This window comes from Oenanthe melanoleuca, chromosome 19 (assembly GCF_029582105.1).
Source record: "Oenanthe melanoleuca isolate GR-GAL-2019-014 chromosome 19, OMel1.0, whole genome shotgun sequence".
NCBI lineage: Eukaryota > Metazoa > Chordata > Aves > Passeriformes > Muscicapidae > Oenanthe > Oenanthe melanoleuca.
The window spans coordinates 2,410,646-2,426,994 of NC_079352.1; the positions used below are offsets into that span (position 1 = coordinate 2,410,646).

Here is a 16,349-nt window from a genome sequence, read left to right on the forward strand (position 1 = left end):
GCAGGAGACTTTGGATAAGGTCAGAGTTTTCTGTGTGTTCTGCCTCAGATTTGTATTTTATCACAAAAGTGGAAGCAAACAATGCAGTGAGCACAGTGCCAGGAATATCCAGGGAGCAACAATGCACAAGACATATTCTTGTGATACTAAAACTTGCATCCTGGAAGTGGATCTGAGAATCTAGCCCCAGCTCTGAACCATAACACAAACTTCAATTGAAGAGTTTATTCATGTTATTCTCACTACAAGTTAAACCACCTACAATATCACTTATATATTGCCATTGTTACTCTGTAAAGGTGTGATATAAAATGCTGTAAGACCCGGTACCTTTTCAATTTATATAAACACAGTGAACTTCATTACTGTACATGTACTCTGCAACTACAGCTTAGCTGTAAATCCCCCACACACAATGGTATGGACATTAACCCCTCTATCCCCATTAAACTGTACATCAAGACAATACAAATTTACTGTCCCCACCCACCCCTTACAAAAAAATAATACTCTAAAAGCAACCTACTGCAACTTTTAATTAAGACGATTACATATATTTTAGACCAATTGCTTTAAAGCAAGAAGGCAGTATAAACCTTCTAGGAAAATTTTTATAAAAGAGGTTAAGAAATATAAGACAATTTATACATTTAAAAACTTACAATAAATAAGAGATGCAGGCATTTTTGAATACTAAGTACTATAATCCAATACAAGAACATCTTGATGTTCTGAAGCCATAGGTTGAAACTTAATTGTTCCTCGTGTTTCTTCTCATCTCCATGCTTTTAAAATTCATTAACCATGACTGGGTACTATGGCTCATTACTCTTCACAAATACTGTGGCTGGGGAAAAATGGTTAATTTTGCTACTAAAAATGTTATAATACACTTTCTGATCATCATTCTGAAGCGTCCCCCATAGTCAGTGACTCAAAGACAGCAGGGCGATGGGTGCCCCTCTCACAAGTCAAAACAATATTTGCTGGAAGTAACAAGATTCATACCCCATCACAAACAACTTGCACTGAGAAGAATTATAACTTAGTCCTGCAGTGAAATATCCCTTTTCCTCATTTTTGTCTTGCAAAATTCAGATGAAGATCACAGCATATTCATGATAAAGTTATACAACTGATTCAGCACCACAAAATGAATTGGGAGACATGACCGTCTGTCCTGGGTTGCAGGATCACAGGTTAGCCAGGAGAGTGCATTGTACTGTTCCAGAACAAACCTGAAAAACAAACAGCCTTCTGTCAGGCAAACACATTTTTTCACCAGGATTTTGCAGCCCTGATTTACTATAATCCATCTTCTTTGGCATCAAAAACATAAAATAGGTTTGCCAACACTCAGAAATAACATGTCTTCCAAATTATTATAGCAGTTCAGAGCTAAGCTTGCTTTTGGTGGAAAACTGTCATTGTAATTGTCTGTTTTTAATTCATACCAACAGGTCCCCATTAAAAAAACAAAAAACAGAAAAGGGAAAATAATTTGATGCTTTCTCAATTAGTATCCCATGTTTACATAAGTCTGGCCTTCTGTCCTTCAGCACTTTAGATTTTCCACAAGATTGCTGTGCAATATTCTGGCTTAACTATTTCTGTCTTTTCTGCTAGACCCAAACTCTCTTCTAGTTTGAGGAATTTGTTGTTTTTCCAATGTTTTCAAAGACTGATTAGTTAAAGAAGGGCTTAGAGATGTTTGTTTTCAATTCCACTGCTCTGTGACAAACTTAAAGCACAGCACTTTATCTGTACTAAGAATATCAGCTGCACAAAGAAAAAAACTAACTGCAGGACAAACAAACATCAGCTTCACTGCAGCAGCATTAAAAATTAAACACACAATATTTTTGTAAGTGACCAATGATAAATACCTGAGCACATCAGAAGTTTGATTAGAATCAAGTGGATGGGAGTGTTTACTGTGGAGTAGCTCGTCTGATTGCACTGAAGGCACGTGGAGGTGCAAAGAGGCCTGAGGAAGGAAGAAGGAAGCCAGAAGTTACTGCCTGATCAACTGCACATGTTTCCTTCCCCCTATATTGCTGTAGCTTGCAGTCACCTTCTCTATCTGACACACAACCCAAAACAAATTTTATCCTTAGGCCATCAACAAGTTCAGGAATTATCAGAATATTTACATTCTCTCACACAGATCTCTGCTAAAAGCACAGTGCTAATTGTGAAGTATTTATTAGGGGTTTTTTTAAATCCCTTTTATACATTAAGTGATTGTTAAAAAAGCAACTCAAGTGGCCCAAGATGTCTAGTAACACTTGGAAGTTCAGTTGCTTTCTATAGGCCTGGTCTATTTATATTTCATATATAGAGCTGCTTAGCATAAATAATAAATCCTCTCTTCAAAATAATATCCTGCACCAAAGCCACAGCTGAGCTTAGGCCAAGAGGAACTGCTAATCCAGACACAAACAGAAGATATGCAGAAGATATATCTGGATCATTAGAAAACAAAGCACAGTATTAGAGATGCTGATTTGTTAATACAGAAAGTTTCTCTGTGTACCAATGTACAGCCTTAAATGTGCCAATGTGTCTTGGCTGTGCCATAAGGAGATAAGAGGCTCAGACAACACCCAGACAACTGATACAATGGCTGTAACTTGGCAAACCCTACGTGGAAAAACAGCTTTTATGCTTTGTGCAATACAGAGAAATTAATTTAGTCCTTATTTTACCCAGTGCAATTGAGTTATTACACTGCACTTAGGTACCTCCCTCTGTACCACCAGTCCCCACAGGAGTCCAGCCTTAGCCAGAACTCTGTCCAGGAACTCTAACTGTTCTTACAAAATCCTGGAAAAGCATAAAGCCAGGAAAAGAAAGAGTCCAGACTACCAGGAAGATACCATGAGCAAGGCAGAGTCTTTCAAACAGCCAAATCTCAAAAACTGAACACCTGGCCTCTCCTGAAGCAAAACAGAGCTATCCCCAGAGACTTGCACTGACTTTGGCTTAACCAGAACAGTTTCCCCCCCAGATCCCTCAGGCTGCACAAGTCTCTGCCAGGACAGTACCTTAAGAAACAAGGGACACTGATTTTGTGCTTGAGGACACGCTGACCAAAACCAGTCAGGCAATGGACCTGCTTTGGCAGTTGACACAAAATAACCGAGGGCCAGTGGCTGCTGCAGTATATTTGTTACTTCATCATGAGATTCTGTGGAAAGCAATCGATCTGTGCCTTGACCCTGGAACACAACAGGCAAAGGTTTCAGTTTAGGAGAGCACAAACTTAATAGAAATTATATGTAGCTTCTGAAACACAAAGCATTTTGAAATACCCACACGTGACGTGACAATCCAATACCCAGGTGATCTAAAATCTTTCATTCCACAAAAGGAAATTAACAGATGGAATAAACACAGACAAAATATACACATACACACAAAACTGTATTTACTCCAATAGTTACCTTGCCCATATCACCTCCATGGGGGTAGTGGGACCCTGGAGAATGCACAGGGGATCCACCAGGAGATGCAGGAAGAATATTTATAATATCAGGATCAAGATCATCTCCAGTGTCTAACAAGTCAAAGATTCCCATTCCATCTGCTCCATCTTGAAAAAGAACAAGACCAATGAATTCCTACAATTTCACTATGAGCAGGATATGCCAATACATTCAGAAATAAAATGATTTTCCATAGAAATGGAATGGTTCTAAGAATTAACAGTTTAGGGGGAGTGGCAAGGGGTTTTTAGAAGGCAAGAACAAATGCAGAGTACAAACCATTGTTTGTGTTAAAGGCCAGATCCAGGTTCTCAGTGGTGTAAGTGGATGATGCCACTTGCACGGATGCAGAGGTGGGGAACACCAGGATGTGGGTGCAGGAGGTGTCCTGGGGCGTGTTCAGCTGAGAGGTTTGCATGTTCAGGGTGGTGCTGCGCCCGAACACGGAGCCGGTGGACACGGAATCTTTGGGACAGAAATCAAACATTCCTTAGCTTTGCAAAGCCTGAACTGTTAGCTCTCATGCTAGAAAGACAGAGTTTCCCAAATACCTGGCATGATAATGAAGGATCCCTGGGGTTCCATGGCCACCAAGCAAGCACTGAGAATGCTGGGGGAGTCTGCAGCAGAGATCCCACACATCCTGCACATGTCCTTCAGCCTCTTGCTCAGCGACTGCAGGTTCCGGCGGCTCAGCAAACAGCTCCAGTCTGAGGAAGGAAATCTCATTAGTGAGCTTTTCTTCCAGAAACAGGGATGACGCACTTGATATTATTGAAAAATTAAAGTTTCAATTCAAGCTTTAGACTCTAAAAAAATGCTGCTGTTACCTTTTAATTCCCCATGTCCTATTCTTCCTAAGCGGCCGATGACAACTCTCCATGGCAAAGAGCTCATCTGCACAAGTCCCAGGCACCATTCCCAGAGTTTCTGCAGACCCAGTCTGCGGGCAGAACCCTTTTTCCTGCGAGCTCTACAAGGGAAAAAGAAGGGAAAACAAAGCTAAAACCCACCTGCAACAAGTTTTTAATGCCACATTTAGAACTTTTTTGTATTGATCTGAGCATTCACAGGACCCAAGTTGATATTGCAGTCCATCAGCTGCAGCTTCATGGGGTTGGGGTTTTTTAAATTAATCACATTCTAAAAGTGACATTAGCAGCCAGTAAGTGAGATGGAGAATGAACACACACACACAGTAACATTCAAGAATTACAAGAAACTAAACTATAAATTTCTAGAAATTTAACCCAAAACAATATGCACATAATAGGGAAAATATTCATCTGCTTTAGCCACTTTTGCAACACAGCAAGTCTAAAAAAAGTCAGATATTCTTACAGCATCAGACCCAATGTATTTCTTCAGGAGAATGAAAGAAAATCAACTTGCTAAAAATGAATTAAAGTTTGGCTCTTACCTGTTTGGTACATCAATATTAATTATGCAAGTTTCTAACTGTTCTCCATAGAGGTCTGTACAGGATGCAAGCAGCCACCTCTGATCATGAGACAAACAGTAGCCCACAAAAAGCACATTGTACTTCTGGCCAGCTTCTCCAAAGGTTTCTCCCAGCTCTGTTTGCTTGTCCTTTACTGGAGCCAGTATAAAAGGAGGGGTGTAGAGTCGAATACACTCAGGTCTCTAGAAAAATGACAGAACAGACAATGAAGTTTTGGGAAGAAATTATTCCTAAGATAAAAGATGGTTGGTTGATGAGCAGGGACCTTCCTCTGATCTGGACAATTCCACAATCTCATTAACAATACTCACATCAGGGCTCCTAAGAGCAGTTTCCATGGCTAAGCCTGGGCCAAAGCCAGTTAAGGTTTTCACGTTGGTGGAAGTTGGGAGAGGTCTCCGACACTGAGTGAAAGCTGAAAATGCCAAAGATTTTAAATGCTGAGTGTAAATCTGCCGGTCCTCGTGTTTCACAGGCTGGAGCAGGTACTGACATGGGACAATCTAGAACAGAGGAGAGGAGAAAAAAAAAAAATAATTGTTTTATCAATAGATTAAATGGCTTCTGACACAATATTTGGTACATTGCTTTTTGAATTTTACTTCCCAAACAAATTTCTTCCTCTTCTTCTAAGCCCTGTGGGGCTTTAAGAAATTATTCTCATTGAAATTTTCTTCAGAGGAAAAATAATTTGTTTAAAAGAGAATCTTAATGATTCTCCTAAAAAGCTGCCTTCTGAACTGTCCTGCAGCTGCTGCTGGAAGGAGCTCTGCCCACAGCCCAGCAGGGTCAGGCTGCAGAGTCCAGTACAGGACCAGCACTTCACTCATCATTGGAGTGGGCACTACATTTCCTCTGAGATAAAACTGATGAGTTTGGAATGTACAACAGGATTCAGCTTGGGTTAATAGCACCCAAACTGCTCTAAAAGCTATAACCTAATGATTGAACAGCCGGAGAACTGTAAGTAATGTTTGTGAAGGAAATGAAACTTCCACCTGGAGGGTGTTACTGCCCACAAAACACAGCCAAAGCCAAGGATACTCTGTTTGTTTCTGCTGCCTCACCTGCACAGAAATGATGTTCTTGATGTTGGGAGGAAGAACCTGAACCATCTCCAGAAAGCAGCGTAGAAGTCCAAGTGTCCACAAACTGGATGAGCTGCTGTTCTCATCCTTTTTTTCATATGTGAAAGGATCAATGATGTAAACTACAATTGCAGGTGGATAGGTGATAGCATGTGAATCTCCATCTGTGGGGACTCCAACTTTATCACGATCCATAGTGCTGGAAATGAAATTTTGAAACCAGTTACAAACAGCTGAGTTTTATAAAGGTTTGGTATTATTTCAAAACTAGATCAAATTGTCAATTATTAATCTGAAAGATCTTTGAGTCAACTGTGGTGTAAGAAACAGTCTTTTTATGTCATTTTTGTATAGGAGCTTTTCAGTAACTCTGAATCCCCTTTTTTTTCCTTTAGCCTTTTTTATTACAGCAGCTCAACTATTACTCAACTGGGGAACAAGAATATCTACAGTAAGAGCTGTCTTCACCACTCTAACTTTGATTACAGAAAATAGAACTCTAAGATGGTGCCAATTATCTATCTCCCCCTCCTTCCCCAGCCCTTTAAAATATTGAAGTGAGTAGTTTGGTGAATTTTCTCTCTTTAGAGAGAGAATAAAAAAAAGTAAGTTTATTTTTGTACCAGAGCAGACACTGAGATGCAATTAGAACTACAGCTACAACTGGAACCAAAAGGTTCAGCTCCACCACCAATGAACTCTCATTCTCCCTTAAAAGCAGCTTGGTGAAAATAAACACAGGATTTTTACTGAAGGGGTGAAAGTGCATTTATAAGTTCACATTAGTTGAGCTGATTTTTCAGCTGCAGTTCCCTACCTTTCAGAAACCTCTGGATGGGGCTGTGCAGGTGCTGCAGCCGTGTCTCCAGACATCCCTGCTGTTTGCAGTGTTGGCTGTTGCTGCTGCCCCCCAGTTTGCCCATTGGGGACTGGTGCAGCCTGGGCAGGCAGGGAGGCAGGAGTGGTATTGTTCATATTGCTGAAAGGTGGGAATGAGGAAGGCTTGCTCGTTGGAATGCCACTGGCCAGGCTGGCAGAGGAGGAGGAGGGGGCAGTGGTGGTCAGGGTGGAGTTGGCTGTAGTGGCTGCAGAGGACATGGCACTGCTGGAGGTCACGGTGATGGTGCTGCTGGTGGGAGCTGCAGGAGCTGATGCTGGAGTGTTGGGATTGGCAGCAGGGGCTGTCACTGGGGGCAGAGCAGAGGCTGCCTGGCTGGAGGGAGGGACCAGGTTTGTTTGGGAAAGTAGAGAATTGTCCAAAGGCTGAGAAGCAAGATAAGGACCTAAACCAGGGGGAAAAAAGCATTAATTTGATATTGCAGCAGTTTTGATGCTTATGTCACCTATGGAAGTCTACAGTTTTAACAAAACAGAGCAAACCTTGAACATTACCTCTCAAATTAAAATACCTGTACTAGATTCTCAAATTCTATTTTCAAAAGAGCCTTTCAGAAATATCAAGTAATCTGGTTTTAATATAACTTTTTTCCAGGTGTGTTGGATTGCAGGAAATCTCTGCTTCAGAATCCAAGTCATCAATACAAGAAGACAACCAAGGTCCCTGTCAGGCAGCCACGCTGCCATTCCCTAAAGGCACTGCTGGCTGGTAAGAGGCTATTTTAGCAGGTATTCAAATACAGTCTAAAACAAGAAAACTGCCCCAGCCAATAAGACATAAGCCATGATTCTTTACTGCAAAGGAGTAATTGCAATTGTATGCAATAAGGAACATTAAATATAGGTCATACCCAGCTCATATCTGCAAACTTGAGCGTAGAGTTTGAGTTTGGAGAACGCGTCGTTGTTGGCATTGGCTGTCTGGGAGAACCACTCTGTGACCAGCTTCTCTGAGAGCTTCTTGGAGGCTGTAGGTCCAACCCTCATGATCCCATCAGGCAGTAACTTACAGATAGGTCTGTGCTGACCAAGCCTGCAGGACTGCAAAGAAGGTAAAAAAAAGCCTGAAAAGCTGTTAAATATCACACAAAGGACCTATCCTAGAAAGGCAGAGAACTCTCAGTTTATTTACAATATTCCAAAGTAACATTGTAGCTCTAGAATTGCACCAGTAGGAAACGTTGAACAGCGATTGTAAGCATTTTCCTAAATGCAAGAAAACCTGGTTCATAATAATCTCCTCTAATCTTCATTCAATCCAAGCAATACAAGCATGTAATTAATTAATTAAATGGAGGTAACACAATTAACGTGGCAATGCAGAGCTTTGCCACCAGGTGGCGTTTATCGGCTGGGAACGGGGAGCAAGCAGCACGAGCAGCCCTTATCTTCCAAGTGCCCATTCCTAAAATCCCCCGGAGCAGCTTTCCCAGATAGCATTCTGAGCAGGCGTCGCTATCAGCTCCGACAAGCCCGATAAGTCCTTATGAGCACGTATTAGAAACAGCCTTCCCCAAATCCATTTCACTGCAAACTGCCAGGAATGCTGTACCTCGTATATTGCAGTCAGATCCCTAAAGAAGCTTTTGGCTCCGTTGAGCAGAGCCTCGTTCTCCGGGCACACCACGACGTAGGCGACGTCTCGCTGCGATCCGTACGGCTCCAGCATCAGCCTCTCCCAGTAGGGCAATGCAAATGGAGACAGCACCAGGAAATCGTAATCGTATCCCAACAAAAATGTTGGGATTGGCAGTGGTTCTGGGGACTCATCAGTTCCTGGAAAAGCAAGGCGTGTTTTTAAGCAGAAAGCTTAAAATTAACTTCAAGGAAATATGAATAGAACAGTCCCTGGTGTTCCCAGCATCTCACAGGAAGGAGCACTGGCTATCAATGGAATAGTTCTCATTTTACAGATCCAAGGTGTAGGATCCAACCCTCTGCAAAAAGCCATCAGCTGACTGTTTTTATTTGAAATATCTCAGGGCCTCAGGAAGAAGTTCCACAGTGTTTTATATTTCTATCAGTAGGAACACATCAGCACTGTTCAGGAAACCTCTTCCCACAGAGCCAAAGCAATTAGGGACCAAAGACCGGGAAAAAATGTAAATATTCTAAGCAGATGGGTAAAGGACTAGAGAAGGAACCAAACTTAAGAACATGCATTTACATGTACTGTAAATGTATAATTGCCATGTTCTAAATATAGCTACAAAAGATCTGCTGGTGAAAGGTCACTCTTGTAACACAGTGGTAAATCAATCTCATATGCTAATGAAGTCATCAAATCGTGAGTGCACAAAATTCACCTTCTATCTGTAAATGCATCACATGTTGGCCACTCCAAACATTTATCAGAGACAAGACACTAACTAGATCTTGAACACAGTTCTGACAGTACTGAGCAATAAAGCACACTGTGCCAAGCATTTCAAAGTCAGTATTTTTAACTCCCTGTCTTTAGAGTAATTAAAATGGGGTGAATGCAAAAATTCAGTATAAAAGTTTGAGTAGTTACTCTGTTTTTAACACTAAACCCATCTTTGCAATTTCAGTCCCTCACTGGGTGAAGTGTCAGGTGTATACAAACAGTGCAACTGAAGCTGTAAATTTTAAATGCACATCTTTAATTCATTGCCTATTTTAAGGAATATAAATATTTTCTGTTTTCTAAAGAGAAGAATTCTCCTCTGTCTAATAAGCTCTCGCTAGTTTAAAGAAAGGTCAAGTGCTGTTCAGAATTCCAACAGGCTGAGCACCACCAGGCAGGGAGCAGGGGAAGGAGATGCTTCCATGGATCCATGGAGCAGGATTGTTACCGTAGGAGCCTCTCCCAGCCATTTTGTGGAACTGCTGCCAGGTGAGGGGTCCCTGCACGCCCCAGGAGCGCACCGTCCTCTTCTTCTGGATGGCGTCCTGCAGCACGGGCTGCAGCGAGAGCAGCATGCGCAGGATGTCCTGGGAGCACTGCATGCTGACATCCACCACTGCAGGGACACACACCTGTCAGGCACTGACCACAGCCACGGCCCCAAACCACCTCCTCTGCCAACACTCTCCTAAAAAACACCTGCAGGCCACCCAAAGGCTGGGATATCAAGCTGAGCATACACAGATTTACAGTTCTCCTGTACAGTCCCCTAACAAAATACATGGATGGATTCATTAAAAAGATCCCATCTTATGGGTTAAACTAAAGTGAAAACACCCTAAAATAAAAATAAAATAAACAAAAACAATCCAAAAACCCCCAAACAAGTTGTAGAAGCCTGAAACTCCCAGACTGTCCCTCCCAACAAAGACAGATTGGCAGGCTGCCACCCAGTGCTCATTTCAGAAAAAGTCAGGGAAGCCTCAAGCAGACTCAGCCCATTCCATCCAGTGCCACCACTGGGCCATTGCAGGTACAGGGCTTTAGAATGAAAAGCTGAAAATCTGGCATGGCTACAATTTCTAAATCTTCTGTTTTACAGTATCTTTACATTTTTGTGTTCCAAACACCAGAGTCACAGCAACACAGAGTCTTCTCCTGTGTGCCTGAAAACATCAATTTATTTTCAGTCTGGGCTTTCCAAGTGAATCCCCAGAGAGGCACAGGAATCTGGCTGTGTTCTCCCACGATTCCTCCTCTTCTTCACTTACAACTACCTGTGATTCATAACTTTATCTTTCACCCTAACCCTGTTAAGAGTTGCCACTTGAAAATTCTATTAGAGAACAGTAAGCAAATACACACAATGAAGGATATTCCAGGAGACACTGCATCATTAGTCAGGCCCTCAAAGGAAAAATCCAAGGATTTCTGGCAGACTCAACATACAGTGAAGGCTACAATAATGCTTTTTTTGCCACATGTGCCATTAACCTACTGCCCCCAGCTCCTCCTTGAGAAGGGGGGAAGCCAACTGAATCAGAGCTGTTGTTTAATTCTGCCACAGTGGCCTTGACAATACGGTCACCACTCGAACCCCCTGCACTTCCTACAGGCATCAATCACTCCAGAGCCTCTGTAGAGCCACTCACCAAAGCTCTTTAAAGGATAAACCCCGGTGAAGTGTTGTGGACACTGCCAGTGGTCTCATGTTACACTTCAGACGTATATTGGGAATTTACAACTGAGGGCAGCCAAGGCCTTACTCTGCTTGGTGATCAGCACAGGATATAGAAGGGCTAGTTATTCTGAACACCATCAACTGTACGAGCACACAGGTGGCAAAAAACAGCATTCAAAATCCACAAAGGAAAACCACAAAAAAAAGACCCTTCCAAAACAAAAACCCAAACAGGTGGACAAGTAGTAAAGAAGTTGTTTTCAATATTTACCATTTCTTTTTGACCAGTGGTGCAAGCAAGTAGTTTTCACAAGTGCTTCATCAACTTTCCCTCCTGACATATTGTCCATGAACTGCCGTCCATGTTCCAAGGCTAAGTAGCAGTCATTGCAACAATCCCTTTCTTCTACACGTACCAGGTTGCTGACAGCACCAACTTTGGCCACGGAGTCTTGGTCTGCTGCTCCAAAGGGTGAGAACAGGTTGGTGCATTGATCCTGCAGCAACAGTATCAAGTCATCGGGCAGTTTCTCGGGCTCTTTCAACCCTCCACTGCCGTGTTCAAATGAAGTAGCTCTGAGAGCTTCAAAGCGTTTTTCTGCTTCTTTGCCACACTCCGTGTTCCGCCCCAGAATATCCAGCTCATCTTCAAGAAACAGCCCGGAACTGTTGCCAAATTTTCTATTCATAACAGCACTGAAACCACAGGTACACCTATACTGGGCCTCCTGTGTTGGATCAGGAATGTAAACTCCAACATCAGCACCTTTGATGTTCATATTGCAAACACAAATGCAGCAGCTGTCGAAGTTGCAGTCTTTGAAGAGGTTCATGACGGACTCGGAGAGGATGAGATTGACGTACAGGCTGTGTGCCTCGGGGATGGAAGGCACGGTCGCAGGCTCCACCGAGTTCAGGGGCCGGCACGTGGAGGGGGTGGAGGCTGGCGAGTACAGATCCGAGTTCTCGTATTTCACCGAGCCCTGGGCGCTGGCGGGCCCGCCGGCCCCGCGGGGCGTGCGGGGCGTCCGAGGAGTTCTGGGAGTCGGGAAGCGAGGGGTGGAGGGAGAAGGGAGGATCCCAGCGCCGCTGTTGCTGGGAGGGGCGCTGCTCGGGGGCATCCCAAACGGAGTGTGGGTCTGGGGGGTGTAGGCAGGGCCGTACTCCTGGTCCATGGCGCTCCCATCACTGACGGCAGCCACAAGAGAAGGAAAGGCTTTAAGTATGCAATATACTGGGTTTGAAGTTTAAGGCTCAGATTTCTAAAGAAGGACCTTCCTAATTAATATTTGCTTTTTTTAAGCCAGTCTTTCATAATCCACAGCAAGATTTTCATTCCCTAAGGAACTTCAAGAGCATTTGTTCTAAATGACTTTGCAGGACTCCCACTGACAGCATCGTTAAAGAATCTCTCCCTGGCTCCTTTCGTCTTTTCCTTTGCACAAAGCTCCCAAAGCTCACAAGTGTGGTCAGAATAAATTATAAATCCTGTGGTTGTATGGAGTCTAAAGGACACCTTTTTCATTCATGTTTTATTTACATGTTGTGTTGACACACACTAAGAAAATAGACCAGGTCTACTGACAGCAGATTCAGCTGAATCCACGAGGAAAGTATCACCTGGAAAGGTTTAACATTTTCTTTCCTAAGCACCTGAGTATCTCCAAAGACTTGTAAGGCTAATGAGACCTGGAAACATATTGCTAATGAGCAACAGAAGCAATACCAGTATTTAATCCAAGATTTAATATCCATCTAATCTTATCAAGAAATATATAACACCTCCTTGCTGCCTAATCCATTTCTAGCAGCTACTAATGCAAAGGAGAAAAATAAAGAAATCTTCTCCTCAAGAAGATCTGGCAGCAAGACCATCCCTACCAAATTCAGGGTACAGAAATATCCCCTGCGGTTCTGCTGTGACCAGGCCCAGTCACACAGCACAGGAAATGTCTTCCTGCTCCCAGCACAGCTGAGTTTAGTGCTACTTAAGAAAATAATTTAAGAAACAGCAGCACCACCTACTAAGCCCTTCCAGCACTGACTACACCACCACAAAAACAAAGTCCCAAGTTTACATTTATCTTGATTGTTACCATCTTCATTACTTATTAAACCTGGACTTGCACCATTAAGCTTCCCCAAGAAACCTTTAAAGGAGACAACAAATAAAATGTATGTACAGTTAAGAAGCTCTTTGAGAAGAGTCTCCTGCAGTAGGTTTAGCCAGAAGGATGTTTTTAAAGGCTCTTGTCAGTTGTATAAACACAGAGTATATACAAATATTCCCATTACTGACTGACAAAATAAATATTTAGGGGTGGCAAAGTGAGCACTCCACAAAGCTGAAGCCCCCAGGGTCTTACCCATCTTTGATGAAAGGCATGGCAGGGCCTGGAGGAAGCAGATCCAGCTTGCCCACAGTCCAGCTCTGGCGGTAAATGCATTCCTCGGGCAGTTTGATGGGAGGAAGACACTGGCTGGGAAGAGTCTTCAGTGGTGCAAACATGGAACAGCCCACTAAAGCTTGACAGTTCTCAGGTTTATAAACATAAGAATAATCCTGGAAGGCAGACATGGGAAAGCATTAGTGTGTAAATTAGATCACTGAGCAATTAAATGCTTCTCCAAAAAACAGGAGTGAGTTCGAGCAGCAGCTCTTTAACCCAAAATCCTGACACAGCTGCAAGAGACAGCTGAGATGTGTACACACAATATTCACAACACACAAAACAAACCTCAGTGAACTGCAATGACTGAAAGGCATTTCTGCAGCTCACTGATGGCTACTCAGGTATTACTCTCTCAAGTTTAGGTGGCAAAAAACTACATACTTACTACAAAGTGTATAACCTCCCCAAAATAATGCAGGACAAGTTACAAATTGTACTTAATCTCCCCCCATTCCTATTCCGATTTAAGTAATAAACTGATCAATAATCACCACAAGCACTGCCCAGGGCTGTCAGCACTACCTACCTTGATTTCAGCAGGTTTGGGGCTGCAGAAACCCTCATCCACTTCGATTCTGAACTGAGCTCCCACAGTAGAGCTATTCCCTTCCAGCACTGTTCCTCCAAGTGTAGTGTCCATGCTGCCATACTCCTTATTGTTCATGTTCATTGGAGAAAACCCCATAATATGTTGTTCCAGTGAAGGGGGAGTTGGATACATTTTATGGAGATCTGCAGTGCCTAATTTCAGATAGAAGCAGATTTTAGAGCACGAAAACTTTCTGAAGTCTTTTGGGAGTCTCAAAATTTCAATAAGGAAAATGAAGAGTACGTGTCCAAATTGCCACAACATATTAGAGTCAAATGTTTAGAGCTACTATTCTCTTTAGGCAAAAAGAAAACACAAAGAAATCTTACTTATGCATGACAGTGGGTCTAGATTTCCTGTTTTTGCCTCTTTGCAGTTGGATTTGTCATCGGTGCCATTCACTGTTCGTTTAGATCCAGGCTAAGAAAAAATATTGTCATAAAATCACTTCAGACATAAACACATGTTCATGTTTCCTTCTAACAGGAAATCTCACCTGCACATACAATTTGAGACAATGTATAATATTTAGAAAAATTAAAATAGCTTAGAAGCCTAAGGTTGGGCTTACACTTGTTTCTTAATTCTTGGAACTCAGAGAAAACTCTCCCAACATATCACAGTGTTATTGAAGGGCAAAACCAGTTACAAAATAACTCTCAGCTTGTTAGCAGACGGTAAAAGAAGCTAAATTAGGGCTGCCCACAGTCTATCAGAACACTCCCAGAGCCACATTAACATCACAGGTGTTACCACAGGAACAGAAAAGACAAATACAAATCCGCTACAAGAAATACAGGAAAGAAAAGCTGTCAAAAGTAAAAGATTAAGAGATCTTTTACCACCTTTAAACAATTCAGATGTCTACAGAATGTGAGTGTTCACGTTTAAGAGCAAACACTTCCTTTACATACTGATGATTTCTGATGGCTGTTAAGATCCTTCAGCCCTTGCTCAGCTCCAGCTCCCATTAAAGTTGATGGGCATTTTGTCTGGGTAAGGGGATTTGGGATTAAGCATGGAGCAAAGTACAGTTTAGAAAAGACAACTGATTACAAACAGTATTGAAATAGAAACTAAAAAGATAATGGATTCAGAACCATCAGAAACTGCAAGAGACACTGTTTTAAGATAATAGCTGCTGCAGAGAAGCAGCTTATTTGGCAGAATGGCCAGTGTTTAAATGCCTTTTCTCTTTCAGAAGTTGCTGTTTTGTTTCAGTATTACCTTGATGAAACAGCTAACCAGAGCCCAGACCACAGGAGAAGAACACACTAGGACCTGCTGAATCTGTACAACTCAAACTAAAGGTATGTTCAGGCAGCACACATTGTGGGGATTGTAAGGAAGTAAGATCAAAAGGTTGTTTGCATCAAAAATCTGCCTGCATGAGTCAACCAGAACAGTCCGTTTGCCACTGAGGGGCCACAGCTCTTGTTAGTGTGAATGTTTTGCAACCTCTCCTACAAACACCAGAAAAAAAAGAAACAAACCCCAAACCACAGAAAGACAAGAGTTGTTCCTTGCTGGCTTTTTGGCTGTCACTTGCCAGGACTTTTTGCACGTCACTTACTGTGAGTTCATCTTCATCAGAATTGAAGAGATTGTCCAGGTCGGTGTAGGACACCACCAGGTCGGTCTCGTGGAACAGGCTGGTGGAGGCGGTGCGGGCGTGGGCAGCCAGGCGCTGGGCATCTGTGGGGAGAGAGCAGCACCACAAAACCCTCACTCACAGCTTCATTCAACAGCTCTTTCCACAGCTGGGGAAAGGAAACCAAGGGGGTGAAATGTTCCACTCATCCATCTTACACAGAGGTAAGGGCCCTTCCATTTTAGAGCATTTGGATCTTATAGAGAACATTTGTCTGCAAGATGCAACGAAGGAATGTTCCAAGCAGACTGAAGGGAAATACAAACCATAAAACACAAAACTTAGCAGTCTATTGGAACCTCTTGACTATTCAACACACCACTAATATAACACAATTAAGACACAGGAAAAAAAGTCTCTTTACCTTGCTTGACAGAAGGACTAAACAGAGACATTGCATCCTCTCCTTCATGGGACAGAACTGTAACACTGGATGTCCCATCCTCAGCCTGTTCAAAAAGGAGAGAAAAGTTTGCTTTAATTAGTGGGTGGTGGGGTGGGAGATATTTGATGTCCCTGTGGGAATCCTGTCCCTGGAGAAGGATCAGATTCTCATTACTCTGTGAGCTCAGCAGGGACAGGCTGGGGGCTGCTGCTGGCCCAGGGGGAGCAGAGCTTGGGCTGCCAGCACAGGGTTTGTCTTGGGGATAAATTTACAAAGCAAGTTGTGGA

The 16,349-nt window shown here is 42.7% G+C and overlaps 1 protein-coding gene across 1 annotated transcript in view; it reads right to left on the reverse strand.

The window, feature by feature from the left end:
* Window positions 1-517: 517 nt before the first annotated feature.
* MED13 (mediator complex subunit 13) overlaps window positions 518-16,349 on the reverse strand; it is a 50,784-nt gene continuing 34,952 nt past the window's right edge. Inside the window, exons 11-30 of the mRNA XM_056506834.1 lie at window positions 16,042-16,126; window positions 15,600-15,721; window positions 14,356-14,446; window positions 13,964-14,178; window positions 13,351-13,547; window positions 11,256-12,172; window positions 9,752-9,919; window positions 8,488-8,711; window positions 7,787-7,976; window positions 6,856-7,321; window positions 6,018-6,237; window positions 5,262-5,453; window positions 4,909-5,132; window positions 4,319-4,461; window positions 4,040-4,198; window positions 3,768-3,953; window positions 3,447-3,595; window positions 3,048-3,221; window positions 1,887-1,987; window positions 518-1,238 (exon numbers count right to left, since the gene is read on the reverse strand). Of these exons, the coding sequence (XP_056362809.1) occupies window positions 1,106-1,238; window positions 1,887-1,987; window positions 3,048-3,221; window positions 3,447-3,595; window positions 3,768-3,953; window positions 4,040-4,198; window positions 4,319-4,461; window positions 4,909-5,132; window positions 5,262-5,453; window positions 6,018-6,237; window positions 6,856-7,321; window positions 7,787-7,976; window positions 8,488-8,711; window positions 9,752-9,919; window positions 11,256-12,172; window positions 13,351-13,547; window positions 13,964-14,178; window positions 14,356-14,446; window positions 15,600-15,721; window positions 16,042-16,126 (4,356 nt within the window). The 3' untranslated portion in view covers window positions 518-1,105. The remainder of the gene's footprint in view (window positions 1,239-1,886; window positions 1,988-3,047; window positions 3,222-3,446; window positions 3,596-3,767; window positions 3,954-4,039; window positions 4,199-4,318; window positions 4,462-4,908; window positions 5,133-5,261; window positions 5,454-6,017; window positions 6,238-6,855; window positions 7,322-7,786; window positions 7,977-8,487; window positions 8,712-9,751; window positions 9,920-11,255; window positions 12,173-13,350; window positions 13,548-13,963; window positions 14,179-14,355; window positions 14,447-15,599; window positions 15,722-16,041; window positions 16,127-16,349) is intronic.